The 16,169-nt window shown below is 39.0% G+C and overlaps 1 protein-coding gene across 4 annotated transcripts in view; it reads right to left on the minus strand.

The window, feature by feature from the left end:
* The window catches only part of magi3a (membrane associated guanylate kinase, WW and PDZ domain containing 3a), a 122,131-nt gene that overhangs the window by 100,689 nt on the left and 5,273 nt on the right, over nucleotides 1-16,169 (minus strand). Inside the window, exon 1 of one of the 4 annotated variants that reach the window (XM_039651667.2) lies at nucleotides 6,221-6,313. The exons of the other annotated variants lie outside the window; for them this stretch is intronic. Within the exon in view, the coding sequence (XP_039507601.2) occupies nucleotides 6,221-6,263 (43 nt within the window). The 5' untranslated portion in view covers nucleotides 6,264-6,313. Of the gene's footprint in view, nucleotides 1-6,220; nucleotides 6,314-16,169 lie in introns of those variants that run through there. 4 annotated transcript variants of the gene reach the window in all.

A 16,169-nucleotide genomic window follows, 5' to 3' on the forward strand; every position in this document is an offset into this window, starting at 1 on the left:
GGAACGGCCTGCCCAGCCAAACAAGCGTGACCAATGCTGAGGAAATGGCCTCCTGAAGAGCTTTCTGAGGGCTGCCAACAGGCCACGGGGAGCTCAGAGCGAGGTATGCATGGAGAACCGGGTTTAAATGTGGACTGGATTAGCGTGACCTGTGAATAATGGGAAGGAGTACACAGATTGTTTGTCCACCGATCTTGATTGGACAGTATTCGTCTTAATCCTGTGATCACCGATAGGCCAAACCTGCTTAAATTCAAGGCTGATCGATGATCCCTAATCAATCTTAGTGTTAAAACATCAGTATTGGCCTCAATTTTAATGGTCAGTGCACCACTAATAATGGGGACATCCACAAGACCAACATAAGACAACAATTCCCTGTCAGGATTGTAAAGAGGCCTCATTAAACTGGACTATCCAGAAATACACTTAAGTGCATTCCTACCCACAAACTACGCACATAACATCTCAAACCCTAGAATTTACATTATCCCCACCCCCGGAAACACATGATCTAGATTATCATGACAGAAAATGCTAATCAATGACTAGAAGTTAACTCCACATCAGCTGCATAAATTCATCAACTAACCATTCAGAAATGTCCTGTCTTTCTACATGTTGTCGCTTCTTGAGTCTCTCAATCATTGTCCGACTAAAAGTATATAAATAAAAGTAGGAATGGGAAAAAAAAAAAAAAAAAAAAAAAAAATCGATTCTTAGATGCATCACGATGCAGACGATTCTGAATCGACTCACAAAGTATTTATTTTATATATTTCACAAAGTATTTATTTTATATAGATATATAGATATATTTTTAATAATGCAATATTGACAGAAAGCAAAAGACGAAACTCTGAAGCGCGGAAGTGCAGTGCCTGGTCCGTCTGTGGCGTGCACATAACAGAGACGTGATGGCTGAGTGCCAAATACAAACACCCTCCCTCATCATTAAAAGCTGATGTGTGGAAATATTTTAACTTCTATGAAGTTGAAGGGGGAATGGATCTGGACAAGAGCCACACTATTTGTAAGCTTTGTAGATTCAAACTAAAGAATTTTGGAAACATGACGAATATGAGAAGCCATATCACACGTTTCCACCCAGAGGAGGAAAAACATTCGGCATTATTATTAATTTAAGTATGCTGCTAGTTTAGGCACACATTTATTTTCCTTTTGGTTCTTTGCAATGTTAATAAAATATATTGTATGTTAATTCTTTATGGGTCATTACTTTGTACATTATAAAAACATACAAAATGACTGCGTCATTACTTTGTAGACAAAAAAAAAAAAAGATAATCACTTTAGCATCGAATCGCAGCCCTCTGAATCAAATCGTGAACCCGAATCGTGAGGTGCCTAGAGATTCCCACCCCTACATAAAAGGCCAAAAGTTTTTGAAATTTTCAGTGCTTGTCTGTGTGAGGTAAAAAGACACAAGCTGTTGAAGCTCTGCCCACTGTGCTGGGATCAGCAGCTCATTTGCATTTAATAGACACAAAAAACGTGAGTTTTTGCTAACCCTCAAAAAGTGACAATTTTAACATGCTATATAAAAATATCTGTGAGGTATTTTGAGCTTAAAACGTCACATACACACTCTGCTGACATCAAAGACTTATTTTACATCTTGTGAAAAGGGCATTATAACACCCCTAAAAAGACATGACCTTTCTCCAAATAGCATGGCCTATCTAACAAAAACTTTCAACATCATTCAAAGTTGGTATCACCTTGCTCATACACAAATAAAATTCTCCAAAAGCATGACCTGCTTTCTAAAATGGCTCACGACACATGCTGTAGACATTTACGCATTGTCTTTAGCAGAGGTAAATATAGCTAAGGCAGCTGCCAGTGAATGCTTATCATTGCTAGGCGTTTGTGTATCCATGTATCCTTGACAAAGAGATAACCCACTTCACTGAGCTCCCTGGGGATGAAAACGACAGCACAATAAACAGTGGGAACCATTCACTAGTCATTTTTCACGAGTCCAAACTGCAGCAGCAGGGTAGGCAGTAAAATGAGTCATTGTGCACGAAAAACGATAGGGTTGCTTGACACGGCGAGACGCATTAAATATAAATGAAACACCACAGATGGAATAAATTATGAGAGAGCGATTCAATTCAAACAGAGAACACAAGTAATTATCATTAATGAAGCCCACAAGCTTAATTTGCAAAACCAAATGAAAAGCAGTTTCATAAATATTTTGACACGGTGACTGCAAGTTAATAATTAAAACACCACATACTTTTTTTGATGGTGACTAAACATTAAACATTCCTGTGACAAATGAACAGCCTTCATCTGAGAACATCTAAAAAAAACTTTACTATCTAGAAGTCACAATTGAAATTCTTTGAGTTTATCAGTATTTTTGGGTTGTATTTTCATAGGAAGTTCAAGGTTCTCTACAGGTTGGAAGAGCTTTGTTGATCTGCCGCTACCTCCAGTCAGGGTGGTTTCAAAGGGCAGGTAACGGCGCCATGCTAAGGGAGATCACAAAGAACACTAATTAGCTTCTCTTCAGACAGCAACAAAACCCAGGATGCTCTGAATAAACATCCACAGAGACTTTGAGATCAGTTACTACACGGATCTGTCAAGACTGCTGGTAACAAGGTACCTGTGTGAGGGTCTGGGTTTTGTTACAGTCTCTGACTCGTCCCATCCCATCTCAAACTCATGCCATCTCTCTGTTTTCACACAGCAAAGCAAGCTGAAATGTAACAGGGAGAATTTGTTTCTTTGTTTATAGTTGATTTGTTCCTGAAAGAGATACAGATTGTTGTGGAAATATCTTTAAAAGGAAACCAAACTATATATGACCACAACAATTATCTTCTCTTCAATTAAGTGCAAAGAAGCGATGATGCTTTGTTGGAAGCCATGGCGAGTTCTGGAAATACAGGCTTAGTGTGGAAACACGATACATATAGTTACTCCCCGAAACCCACGAACTGGAGCAGCTAGTTTTCAGCCGTAGTCATTTCTTATCAATCAGTCGAAACAGGAAGGACTGTTTTTATGTAGTCTAACGTGGATACGAACTGAGAAAGACCCACCGAAACTGAACCCGTTCTCCCTCCCCAATTAAATGAAGAATCACATTGACGTGAAGTGAACTGCAGCTTGCAACTCAATTAACTAGCATAATGTAAACTCGTCCGAGGAAAACAGGACCTATAATGATAAAAAAAAAACTATTTTATCAAGTGGGAAACTGAGAATTAATTGAATCAACCGAAGTGAACTGTTCATACATCGCGACTTTAACGTGATCCAATATCCTACGTGGCCTAAGTGATGTCATCAGAAAAAGGAAAAAGTCGTTTCAGGGGAAGAGCAAGTGAAAACGTGAAAAATGTCCACGATCTTCGTCGTGTTTCTTTGGAATATCATGATTCGTTCACAACAAGACAAGAAACATGCATTAAGAAAGAAAATGGGGTTCATTTTAAGGTTGTGTTGACTTTTCGCACTCTCTCAGGTAAATGAAAGCAGTGTTGCAGATGAGTTGCTCAATGTAATTACAGTCTCTTTCACCCTTATAGCTCAGCCATCACCATAATCCACCTCTATATTAACAGGCCCCTTCAACCCCCTTCATCCTCCCTAGAAACAATGGCCCAATTTATTCAGCTTCCTGTCTTTCCAACATCACAGGACAATAAACAATGGTGAAATTAAAGAGAGAGAGAGAGAGAGATGGCAGGTCAGAAAAGATAAGTGAGAAGAGAGGAGGAAGGACAGACGAGAAAAGACAAAAGAGAGGAGAGAAGTGAAACCGGGGAGCTGGGGCCATTTATGCGCCCTGCCACCCCTCATCACAGGCCAGAGGTTGATGAATGAATGGAAGAGCATCCCAATAATAGAACTGACCAGAGCTGTTGTGATGATCACCGTGAAGTTGTGGCTGTGGGGGTTGTGTGAGGCATTTGAAAAGGAAAGGTCAGGGCTTTGACCCCGGCTGGCTGGCACTGAACTCATCTGCTTCAAGTGTCAAAACATGCAGGCGAAAAGGTGCAAAGTATAAAACAGCACCCATAAATGACTTACGTAATTCCTAACAGTTCACACGTTCGATTCCAGGAGCCAAACAAGTAGTAACTCAAACCCTAAATCAAGTGTGGCACACCAACATTTTATAGGAAAATCTCTGCGACCAAATAGATGGAAGCCACTGAGAAAAGTGTGTTCGCCGCTCGGTGTGTTTACTACCCTCCATCACCTATTTTGAATACAAACCTCTGCTAACAGCAGTGAGTTGAGACAATAAAGCTGGGCATATATTTGCATATCACAGAGCTGGCTGGAGCTAGGCGATAAAACGCATCCATAAATCTGGATAAACAAACCGAGGGCCTGGCACACACTGATACAGAGAGGGAGGGCTGCAGGTACTGCGGCTAAAGACGCATCTCCAGTCCTTTCATGCTAATCTAATCAGTGTTAAGTGTAATGAGGCAAAGTGGTAAGCAACCTGGCAGGTCTACACGATAGTCGTGGCGCTTTATAAATCTAGTAAGAGGAGTTCCTCCGGCGACAGTGATTGCTTTGTTGTTTTGATGTTGTTAGGAAAAAAAAACCTCTTGTAGAATTAGCCAGACAAGCAGTCATGTACTAAATCATAAACACATTTTCTAAAATGCATGCTGAAGATTTGTGGATGGTTTCGGAAGCATCCTGCATCAACACGTTTTAGCTGATTATTATTAAAAACAAACAAACATGTAATTAATAATTTAAATATTCTATCTAATTATGATTAATTAATTAAGGTAATTTAGCACCTTCCCCAAACTAGTATTTTGTTTTGAATTGACACACTCTAAAAAATGCCGGGTTGTTTCAATCCAAATTTCAGTCAAATATGGACAAACCCAAATGTTGGGTTAAAAATGCAATTAAAAAATGTACAGTTGAAAGTGAAAGTTGAAGTTGGGTTAAAATTACATTAACCCAACATTTGGGTTTGTCCATATTTTAACCCAAATTTTGTTTGTTTAGAGTGCAGCTTGACACGTCTGTATGATTTAAAGTTGGAGTTTCTGAAAATGTTTGCCAATTTCCCATTGCTATATTTAAAACTAATCCCATTACTTGGCTGCACAATCCACTGATGAAGCCTTTAAAAAAAAAAAAATCCAAATGTTTTATGCGCTGAACCTCAGGAAAAGGGAAGCTGCTGAGCGGACCCTGGTGCTGTCAGACACAGTTCATCCGGGCCTCAGACAGTCATAAATCGGGCACTGTCAAGTTTGGTCTCGTGATACAAGCTGAGGAACAGAGGTGGCCAAGGTCTGCTCCAGCTGCACAAAAAGCCTCTCCCACTGAGGCACAAGCTGCCATGCATCTGCTAGTGGGAAAAAAGGAGGCAGCTGGAGTCAGACACACAGAGGTCCTTTCACACCGATCAGAACACAAAGAATCCGGGCTCATATGGACCTCCGTGCCATCACACAACTTATTTAATATCATGATTCATTTATAAGCGGATTTGAGTTCACAGACTTGACTGCCTAGTTTATACTCAAGTTTCAATTGGCTGCAGGCCAGGAATGACAAAATTTCAACAGCACCATCCTCCCGCTCCAAACTAGTTTGGCATTTGTCAGAATGCATGCAGCAAGCAGTGACCAGCTCTCGTCCAAAAGTGCCAGATGTCCAAAACCCCTCTCATTATGTCCTTGGATTAGGGTCATACAGGTTGTGGCTCTCAAGGGGTGGCTGTCAACAACTATTTCAACTTTATCCATCACCTGGGAGGTGCTTGCGAAGCCATAAAACGAGTGCTGGAAAAGTGTTGAATCAGTGAAAGAGCTCGACTCTTTCCTTGACCCCCAAGGAGCTCATTTGCAGTCTTGGCGGTCCCTGTTTTCCCTCGATATTTGCGACCTGTGAGCGATGGCGGCATATGAATCCAAGCTTAATACGTCTAATCGAAAGCATTTCCATCTGAGAAAGATGGACACGCTCACACCGGGTAAAAAAAAGCATCTCATGTTTTTGGATTTCAGCTCAGGTTGCAAGGTCAAAGCGAGAATGTTTTAGTTTACAAATAATCTCCTATGCATGTCCCCGCTACAGCTGACATTTTCAACAATGCAGCATATGGCTTGTTCATATTGTGGAAAACAAACAACACACAAAGAAGCTACAAGAGAATAGAAACAGAAGAAGCTTGTGCAAATGCAAGTACCTTGAATTTTAAGAAGTTTAAGATTCCTGATTGACGACACCATGCTTGTGGTCGGGCCGCATTCTGTTCATATTTTGAAACACCACCAAAACCACCTCCTTTTCAATGACAAGCTGGAACGGATTTCGCAAGGAATTCTCAGAACAACACAATAGTAGCAAGTCCAAGGGTTGTGCTAAAGAATGAGTTCATGTAGAATTAACATTTTTAAACATAAGCTCAGATGCTTAACACATGTTGCTTACTGACCCCTTTCCAGGAATACCTCAGAAAATATCCTCTTTATACACCAACAAATACTGAAAACAAGTGGATGAAGTTGGAGGCAAGGAAGAACAAGGCTCGTGGGTGCTTAATGATCCCTAGAAAACACTCAGTTAAAGGGTTACTCAGTAAGTTTTTGTTTACATTTTCACTGTTTTCTTCCTTGTCCCAGTATTTTTTAACTTTATACTGACACCTATGGGTGTGGCTTTATGATGTCTGTTTAATAACTAATTTAAAGAAAGTAAACAGGTCAGTTTTGGGGACTGACAACCGCATTTACTAACAGGTGTGAGTCTCGAAATATCCTGTTCAAAAGACAGCTTACACTAGCACAGTCACAGACAACTAGTTGTCCAGTCCTGTTCCATTCACATAGCACAGTTTTTCCAAGAACACGGTTATCTTGGGAGTCCAGGAAATTTAAGGGTGTGAGTTCAGTCATGCCTCGTTTCCACCAAAAAAAAAATCTGGTTCCCAACTGGTGCTGGTTTAAAGTTGGATCAACTTCTCAGAAAACCTTCTCAGAACCTGTTTTTATTCCACTGACGAGAGTCCAGCGAACAAAGTCGTTACGTTACTGTGTACGTTGCCATACGTCTAGCTTTCCCATTCCAGTCGTGTTGTTGGTCACAATAACACCGCCGCCAGCCCTCGATGTGGTAAAAGTACGGTTCTAGTCCCACATAGAGTTGGTACCGCTTTGGAACCAATTTTCCTGGCCGAGAACTGGTTCTTTGGCTGTCGAAACAAAGAACTGGTTCGCGAGTAGGCACCAGCAACAATTAACTGAACTGTGTGTGAAAGTAACCTTATTAAGGACTCAATTACAGGACCGACAACCATATTCTGCTGCAGTGAGAACGTGGCCATAATTTCTGTTTTACTTAGAACTTGGCAGCATTAATTTGACAGAATCCATGAAGGCACAACTTGCTCCATGAAGTTCTGAAGGATCATGTGGCAAACAATGAAGACTGAAGTAATCCCTTCTGAAAATTCAGCTGTGCCATTACGGGAATAAATTATATTATTATATTATATATATACACTTTGAAATATATTAAAATAGAAAACAGTTTAAATTGTACACAGTAAAAAGTGTTCAGTTCTCTTACTTAATCATTTTAAAGCCAATATACTTATTTTTTTAATGCTTTTAAAATATTACATTGTAAATTAAAATCAATGGCATTTCATGTGTATCTGATATTGATTATCTGATTGATTTGTCTTCCATCAGAAAAAAAGTGTTGAAATCATCTATCATGCTGAATCTACAGGGTCTCTAAGAAAAGCACTGCTGTATGACGCAGCCAGTGCAAACACCGGTTAACAATAAGCCATTGTAAGCTCCTTCCACCAATGTAACAGTGTGTACACATTGACATTCTTCACATTCCCTTGTTATTTTGAGTTCTCAAACATCAACATATTACCTAGTGCTTATTTACATCTAAATAAAATAGTCATTCTTCATTTCAGTTAATTAAAATACATTGAGTTATAGTTTGATTGGTCGACACTGGTTACCACATTATACTCACTTCAGTGTGATCATCTGTTAAATAAGGCATTTCTGTTTTAGGTAACTGGAGCTGACTTGTCATAATCCTAAACTACTGCTACTGCAATAGCTCACAGTCTACTATTTTTTCTATAGGCTAGCTAGATAATAAAGCAGGCTGGGTGTAAAAAAAACAAACAAAAAAACTCACTTTTGGATATTGGTGCAAACACATCTGCCTCCAAGCCTCAAATTTATATTAATACCACAGTACCATCCCTGCATCCCAGTTTATTATCGGAGAACGATAAAACTTTTATAGCTGAAAAATAGTCTCAGAAGACATGAAACTAGAAAGCTTATGCTGATAAGGGCCTTGAAATGTAGGAAAAGCTGGTCCAGTGGTTATTCACCCATTTTAAGCATACAAGTCAAGAGACTACTCAGACTCATTTAAAAAGGACGAGGGCCCAGAGAGGCAACAGCCGAGGAGTACTTATTGAAGAACAGCAAGAGCTGGACAGAATGACAACCAAACCAATTAAAACTGATTTCAGGGCTCTGTGAGACCTTTTGTTTGAGATGTTGACATGTTTAGCTGTGAAAGTGAGGACGCACAAGTCGTGACCATGCTGATAGTAGCAGTGATTTTTTTTGTTTGTTTTTTTTGTTTTATGCATTATGAGTATTTGTCAATACTATTTTAAAACAATGATTTTACACATATAATATATCAAAACTCAGTATGCAAAAATCAGAACATTGCTGTTGGCTATATTTTAAGTGCTTAGCCAATGGGATAATATTAAAAATATTACTTTTATTTAAATAGTAAATAACATTTTAATTTTCCATTCTATTTCCATGAAATGAAAGGGCTTAAGCAAAATTAAAGATGTTAATTAATAAAATTAATGTGATATTCAATTAGTATTCCATACACTGAATATCAATGCAGCACTGTCAAGCAAGTTCCATAATAATGATAGTCAATTATGAAGCACCAACTGGGAACTATATCTTCAATGCTGCCATGATTTAATTGTTGAATGTTTCTTAGATGTACCGTATGCCAAAGTGCCGTAAAACAAGATTTGACACCTTTCAGCACAAAAATGGCATCAGCGATTCATAAAACAAAATCAGGTTAAGTAAGGACAACCATGAAAAAATAAAAGATCACTTCACTGGTCTTTATTCTGATGCCATTTAAACACACAAGACACACACACACACACTCTTTGATCTCTGAGACATTGTTCACATCAAAGGTTGCATTGAGTATTCTAGGTTTGTATTCTACGTGGCCTGATAACGCAATTAAGTTAGCCATGCATGTTCTCTGTACCGTCAGCAGAACTGGCCTTGGAAAACCATTTGCATTTATCCTCTTTATGGATTGCTAGTGGTCTTGGTTGCTCTTCAGCTGACCCTTCACCTTGGCCTCAAAGCTTTGGCTATAGTATGCTGACATAACAGGACAAGGCTAGCCAGATCAATAAGCTGTTAACAGACCTAACCATCATGGCTAGCCGATGGGCTGCACAGAAATCTTGACATCCATGAATTCCGATGAGGATATGGTGTACTAATCTTGTGGGTGTAGAGATGAGCTGCTGCAATGAGATAAGTGGAGCGTTTAACTGTACGCTGGGAAGGTTAGAAGAAAAAAAAAATCATTCACTGTCATCTAATCCAGGAGATTGTCTGTAGGCCATCCATTTCAGATTTAGATTGAGTTCACGATAACTAGCAGTCAAAGACAGCTCCCCCATCATGAAGAGCTCCCCCATCGTTTAATGCAGAGTGAGATGTTATGTATCATTTAATGCTCTCCCAACTGCATAAACGACTGTATAACCCCATGAAGCCAGGATAGTTTCAATCATTGGCCATTTGTTGCAACTCAACCAAGCATTAAACAAAACAGCCGGGCTTCCAGGTGGACCAGTAAAATATTGATTTAAAGCCAAATGTCCAATAAACAATTACATGCTATTGCCGATGCAAATTATGCTTTTATAGACTTCCAAAGCAAAGCATGGCACCAGGAAGGAAGGAAGTACAAGAGGAAAATCGGAAGCAAGAAAGGAAAACAGGCAGGCAAAAAGGAATTTACATAGACGGTAAAAGAAATGGACACAGCGACCCCATTGATTTCAACGGATTATTGCACTTCCTGCCTGATGTCTGAGCGACTGCGCAGGCTCAAAGTAACTGAGCATGACGACAGTCTGACAGTTTAAAACCTTCGAGCAGCTGTGCCAAGACAAATCTGAATCACCGAATTCCTCAAAAACGTTGTTGAAATATTTTGTCCCATTGCTTTTATGGACTATCTATTGGCTTCTACCTTAACTTTGTGCCTCCATGTCCCCCCGATTGCGTCATAGACAGTAAAAGATTGCCTGTGAGCTTCTCCTCCTATCTATACGGTAATGTCTCCATTGTGCGACAGAAAGTCCTATGACGCAATCTTTAGCCTATTTTTACAAAAACGGCTTCTACGGGGCTGTAACATAAGATACAAAGTAATGGAGCATTTTATACATTGTCGTGTTTCTTTAGAAATAAATAATGGACAAATGAAATCTTTGGATGCCTCAGATGTAAAGTTATTTGCTGTCAAAGTGACGCCAAAATGAATGGGAGTCAATGTGATGCTAACAGCAGGTGAAGTTGCTATCAGCTAACAGCTAACATGCTAACAGCTGCTACAATGGCGGCTACCGCGAGGCTTCAACTTCCGGCTGATGGACTACCCCCTTGGAAATTTAAGATAGAAGTAAGGAAGAATGAAAAGATAGGAAGTCAGGAAAAATGTCAAAGAAAAAAGGAAGAAATAGAGGCAGGAAAGTAATCAATCAATTAGTAAGTGCGAAAGTCAGAAAAACAAGATAAAGAAAGGCAAGCAAGTAAGAAAGCAAGAAGGAAGTCAGAGAAAAAAGGAGGCTAAACGAAAAAGGGGGAAAGGAAGGTAGGCAGAAAGGCAGGAAGAAAGTCAAAATGGAAGGGAAGTAAGAAAGGAAGTAAGGACAGAAAATAAAAGGATGGAAGGAAAAGAAAAGAAAAGCAGCGGGTTGAGATTCAGTCATTCAGGCAGTGTGCTGTTAGCATGAATTAGGAGTCACATTCAAAGGGGAGGAGGGATGTTTACACAGGTGAGAGATGATTTCAGCTGTGAAACTAACATGATCTGTTTAAAATAACCAAGAGACACAGCAAGAAAAGCCTCCTGTAAATAAAGCCGTACGGAGCAGCACCTGTGGTAACGCTACATACAGGAAACATCTGTGGAGATCTGAATAATTACAAAGTGAGCAAACAAATAGCTACCGTCTACACAGCCCTCAGGACCACACAAATCCTATCAGTGTAATTACCTTTCATCTCAAAAGGGCACTAGAGAGGAACAATCCATATTCCTGTCCTAATTTCTCATTTTCATGCAAAAGCATGCTCACACACACATTGAGTGCTCAAGAGAAGGGCAAGTTATTTGCAGGCATTAAGACTTCAAAAGGCCATCACTTCTCATTCTCTGGTGGTATGCACTACATGCCAACACAAGAATAACAAAGACCCCTGGATCACAGAAACAGCCACAAATAGTAAAAATAGTCGTCGGATGTACCACAGACCACCTCTCTGTCCTTTGTAACAAAGATAATGAACCAAACTTATTTGTTCAGAGTTTGCTTTGTCCACTCAGGAGACCTTATGAGCTTCTGATGTGTTACGTCTGTTTCCACATGCAAGTAGTGCTGTTGTGTCTCTACGATAAATATAAAGCAATTTCTGTGCCAATACATCACTATTTCCTATAAAAATGGCCATCAATTATAAAATCGATATTGGGAGGGAGCTACTGAGGAGGACTATTAAAAACGTGTCTGGAATAAAAAGTAATTTACACGAGAATGGCAGTGCATTTCCATTTAAATGGTTTTTAAACCACACATCAAAATAGCAGGAGAGCAATAGAGTGGGAGAGTGAACACAAGACGTTCATTTATTAAAATGAAAACTATTTAAATACCAGGCATTAATTAAAAATAAATTTAACCAAATAAATTGAACTGTGCATTGCGGGGTTATTTTTTTCATTCTGTGCATAAGACAGATGTAAAACATCTGCTTTAAGGGTGCACAGGTCAGTGATTTTCATTTTTATTTATCAAATACGGTCATCATTTAATCTTTTAAAAATTGATGATCTTTATAATGGAACTGAATCAACACTGAAGTGAATGCATAATTTTCCTGTTATCACTGTATTGTGCAAAGCGCTATATAAATTAAGGTGCCTTGACTTCAGTGTGTGTGTGTGTGTGGCTTTAAACACTAGAAATCACCTTCCCATCTCTCTAACGTTTCGCAGTATCTCCTTATCGGCTCCACGGCTGCTTTTCTCCTAATCCAGATCACTTTTATTCATTCAGTAAAGCTCTTTTAGGCTCCTCACAACCAAGAGTCACAGGAAATATTTATCCTCCTCGCTTGTTGATGACGGGCACGACCACAATCAAACATTCTGCATTCATTTGTCAGTTAATTATTCATGTCCATTCCCCCACAGCATAAGCGTCCTTTAATTTCCTGTTGTCGCATTAACCGAGAAACTGCAGGCGATTGCAGACAGCAAATCATACTGAAAATATCAAAGCCCACTCGGTTTGACAAGAACAGTACTTGGGAGATGAGAATGAGGCATCAGATCTTTGCATTGAAACACACCTCCCAGGCTGCTTCAATGGACCTGATTGGGCCATGATCAGCTGCCATGTGGTTTTCAGCTGGAAGACTATGTAATGTTGATGGCATGGGTCACGCTGACCACATATCTCCAGGGAGAATAAACCAGAAATGTGGCTTCTCTGATGCAAGCCAATTAAGTCGCATTAACAGGAATGCACGACTGGCTGGCATTGGGATTGTGTGGATTACACTGGAACTCGCTTTCTCATCCTGCAGCTTTCTACAGTGAAGATACATCTGTGAAAATAAAATAAAATGACATCACTAAAAGCCACTTTTGGTGATCTCAGCCCTTCCAGTTTCATTTCCATATCATCGCTTGTCCTTAAGACTCCACAGACAGATAAACAGTGAAATGGTGGAACGTTCCAGCACGTCACAAGCAGTGACAAGTGCCAGTGCAACAACAGCAGCTCTCTGCATACTCCCGCTGACAGGGAGGCTGATAAAGGGGCTGAGCGTGTGAGATGGTTTCTGCAGGGAGAGGTTTGAGACATGCTTTAATATTCCAAGCAGATGCTCCTATCTTGGGCTCTGCCGCACCCATCCTCCTCATGCATGGGAAGCGTGGGGTATGTGAGCAGATTTGGGAATTATTCCAGACGGGAGGTGTAGGTGACCCCAAAAATACTTTAGTTGTAAACTTCTCTTTTAATTGAACGATGTGGGGAGCAATTGAATCTGCAAGGCATTACTGAAAATTAAACTACGGAGTGGTAATTTAACAAATTATGTGTCACTTCATGAATGTTGCAATCAATTACTTGTTGGCGGCCTACAGGTTGACTGAAATGTTGCTTTTCCTGTTGAATTCCTCTCAGTGGGTTGGTAATATCTCTTACAACTGCAAACAATTACTTCTTAATGAGTTTAATTAGTCTTTTTGACTTGAATGAAAATGAATTCAATGATTCTTAAATACCCATTCTTATATAACAACAATGCATAAGGGATATTTCACCCTAAAATGAAAAATATGTCAACATTAATTCGCCCTTGTGGTATTTATTTTTTTGCACATAAAAGTCAAAGTCAATGGGGTAAATTGCATCATTATATGGACAAAAACAGTTTTCTTCCAAATTCCTAATTCGTGTTCCGCAGAAGAAGAAATGTTCTTTTTTTTTTTTTTTGCAAAGGGGTGAGAAAATGACAAATTTCATTTTGCATCTCTTTAGGTCTTGTTTTCAAAGATTGTATCTTGAATAGAAAATTTCTTTAATATATTTTGTCTTATTGCACTGGTATTTTTATATTTTATATTAAATAAATTATATATTATTTTATTTATCTATCTAGATTTAAAATCAGTGGGGGGGGGGGGGGGGGGGGGTGGCGGAATCTGCCATCACAGTATATTAAATGAATTTGTTTTAAAGAAATCTGCCATCACAGTATATTAAATGAATTTGTTTTAAAGATACAGTCTCTGAAAGTCTTAAAACCTTATGCAGCATTTATTCAATGCTGCATTTATCATTTCAAGGGTTTACATATTTCATCTGGAAAATTGGACAAATGTTCACATTAAGAATGTGACGTTTTGCACTATACAACAAGACACAGCAAAGCCCAATTAAACAAAAGTTGTCCTGAAAATGAAACTTCCTCAATTTTCCTCAAAGTGTGAAGAGCCACACTAGAATGTAAGTGTCGCCAACAGAGAAACGGTTTTATTCATTTCACTGAGGCAGGTTGAAACATGAAAACACACTTTTAATAACACAAGACCGACTGATCAAAAAAAGCAGGTTTGAAGGGAGGATAAAACGAGGATGGGAGAGAAAATGTATTCTGCTCCCGTCAAATCTGTGTAACAGCCACTAGAGATGATTACCACTGAAAAAATGTATTTCTTATTCTAACTCCAAATGAAACTTTAAGGAAAGGACTGACGGTGTTTACATTAAAAAAAAATCCAAGAATGTTGTTTGGTGACTAACATTCTGTTCAAGTTTGTTGAAACCCCTCGGGCTCATTGCTTAAAGCAGCTGTGGTACAGTTTTATAGATGTATGTCAAGTAAAGTTATACGACCAAAGCTGCTGCTTGTGACAGACCGCTCATAAGCTGTGAACATATTAAAGGAAATCGCATTAAAGCTACCTCCCCGTTTTCACAAAGCTGATATAACCCCTGTCTACTCCATAAACTACTGTAATCAACTGGCGGAGAACAAAACATATTTACCTCACACTGCTGACAAAAGCGGAGACACTAAAGCACGACCAAAACAAATACAACAGTGCTGCCTGCCCTGAAAGTAAAGTTTTAGTTACAATCTAATAACATGACAGTTGTTGTTTTGTCATGACTTGGAAGAATATAAGTAAAGACAAAATGAATACGAAAAACTTTACAACGATGACAAACCAAAAACAAAATGAGTCTTAAAACAATCACTGCTTCATAATACAGCATCATGACAGGAGGACTAATGCAAGTCAGCTTGTGAGTCAGTAATGATACACTCCCTCACCCTTCCTCCGCTCGCACATTAACACAATGTGTGGAAATTGCACCATGGCGGTCAATCAAGGCCACACTCAGACAATGGCTTTGAGCACATTTTCACAGATGTACAACAAAAAAAATTAAATCCTTCATCTGGTCCGGATGTATGACGGCAATGCAAAATTCTGGTTATGAAATTCATAGCAGATCCGACGATTTTCTGCTCAGAGATGATTTAAACCCTGAATTTTTTTCAATATTGAGAATATGTTTACTTGTTTAACTATCTGACAAATTGCCATCTGTTAAAGTAAAATACTATTTGGTCCAAAATTCAAAGGCCACTAATAGAAATTTTCTTTGCAACGTTATAGACTTTTTTTTCACAAAATAGCTTATTTGGTTAGTGATAAATGTCTAAACCAGGGGTCACCTAATAGCAGACAGTTATTGGTTCCGCACAAGCCGAGAAGACATAATGACAGTGCATTATAACATTGCACCATTTTATCTCCAAATACATATCAATTTATATTTTGTTTGAGATACCTCTGCTTTGGCCCCAATATCATTATCCTTCATGACAATTATGACTATTTAGGACTTTTTACTTCTACAATGTACTACTGTTGTCCATATGGACTATTCCCAACTATTCCAAAGTTTTGCCTGGACCTCTGCTGTGATGGAAATGTGGAGGTTGGACCTCTTGGAGCTATAATTGAATACCTCTGTTCTATGCAAAAGTGCAGAATTTTAAAGATTTATTATTCACATTATGTCGTAACATTTTAAATTCTTCAAAATTCTCAATTTTTAGGTTTAAATCACATTTTTAGTGTGGTCTCAGACTTTAGGACTCAAATGCATGTGTGAGTGTGGGTTGCCAAAAAAGGTGTGGGGTGAAAAACAGGAAAAACGGAGGAGGACATGACAGGTATAGACTGAATATGTGGGAGGCCAAGAA

The sequence above is a fragment of the Pimephales promelas genome, chromosome 20, assembly GCF_988280905.1.
Source record: "Pimephales promelas chromosome 20, fPimPro1.hap1.1, whole genome shotgun sequence".
NCBI classification, from domain to species: domain Eukaryota; kingdom Metazoa; phylum Chordata; class Actinopteri; order Cypriniformes; family Leuciscidae; genus Pimephales; species Pimephales promelas.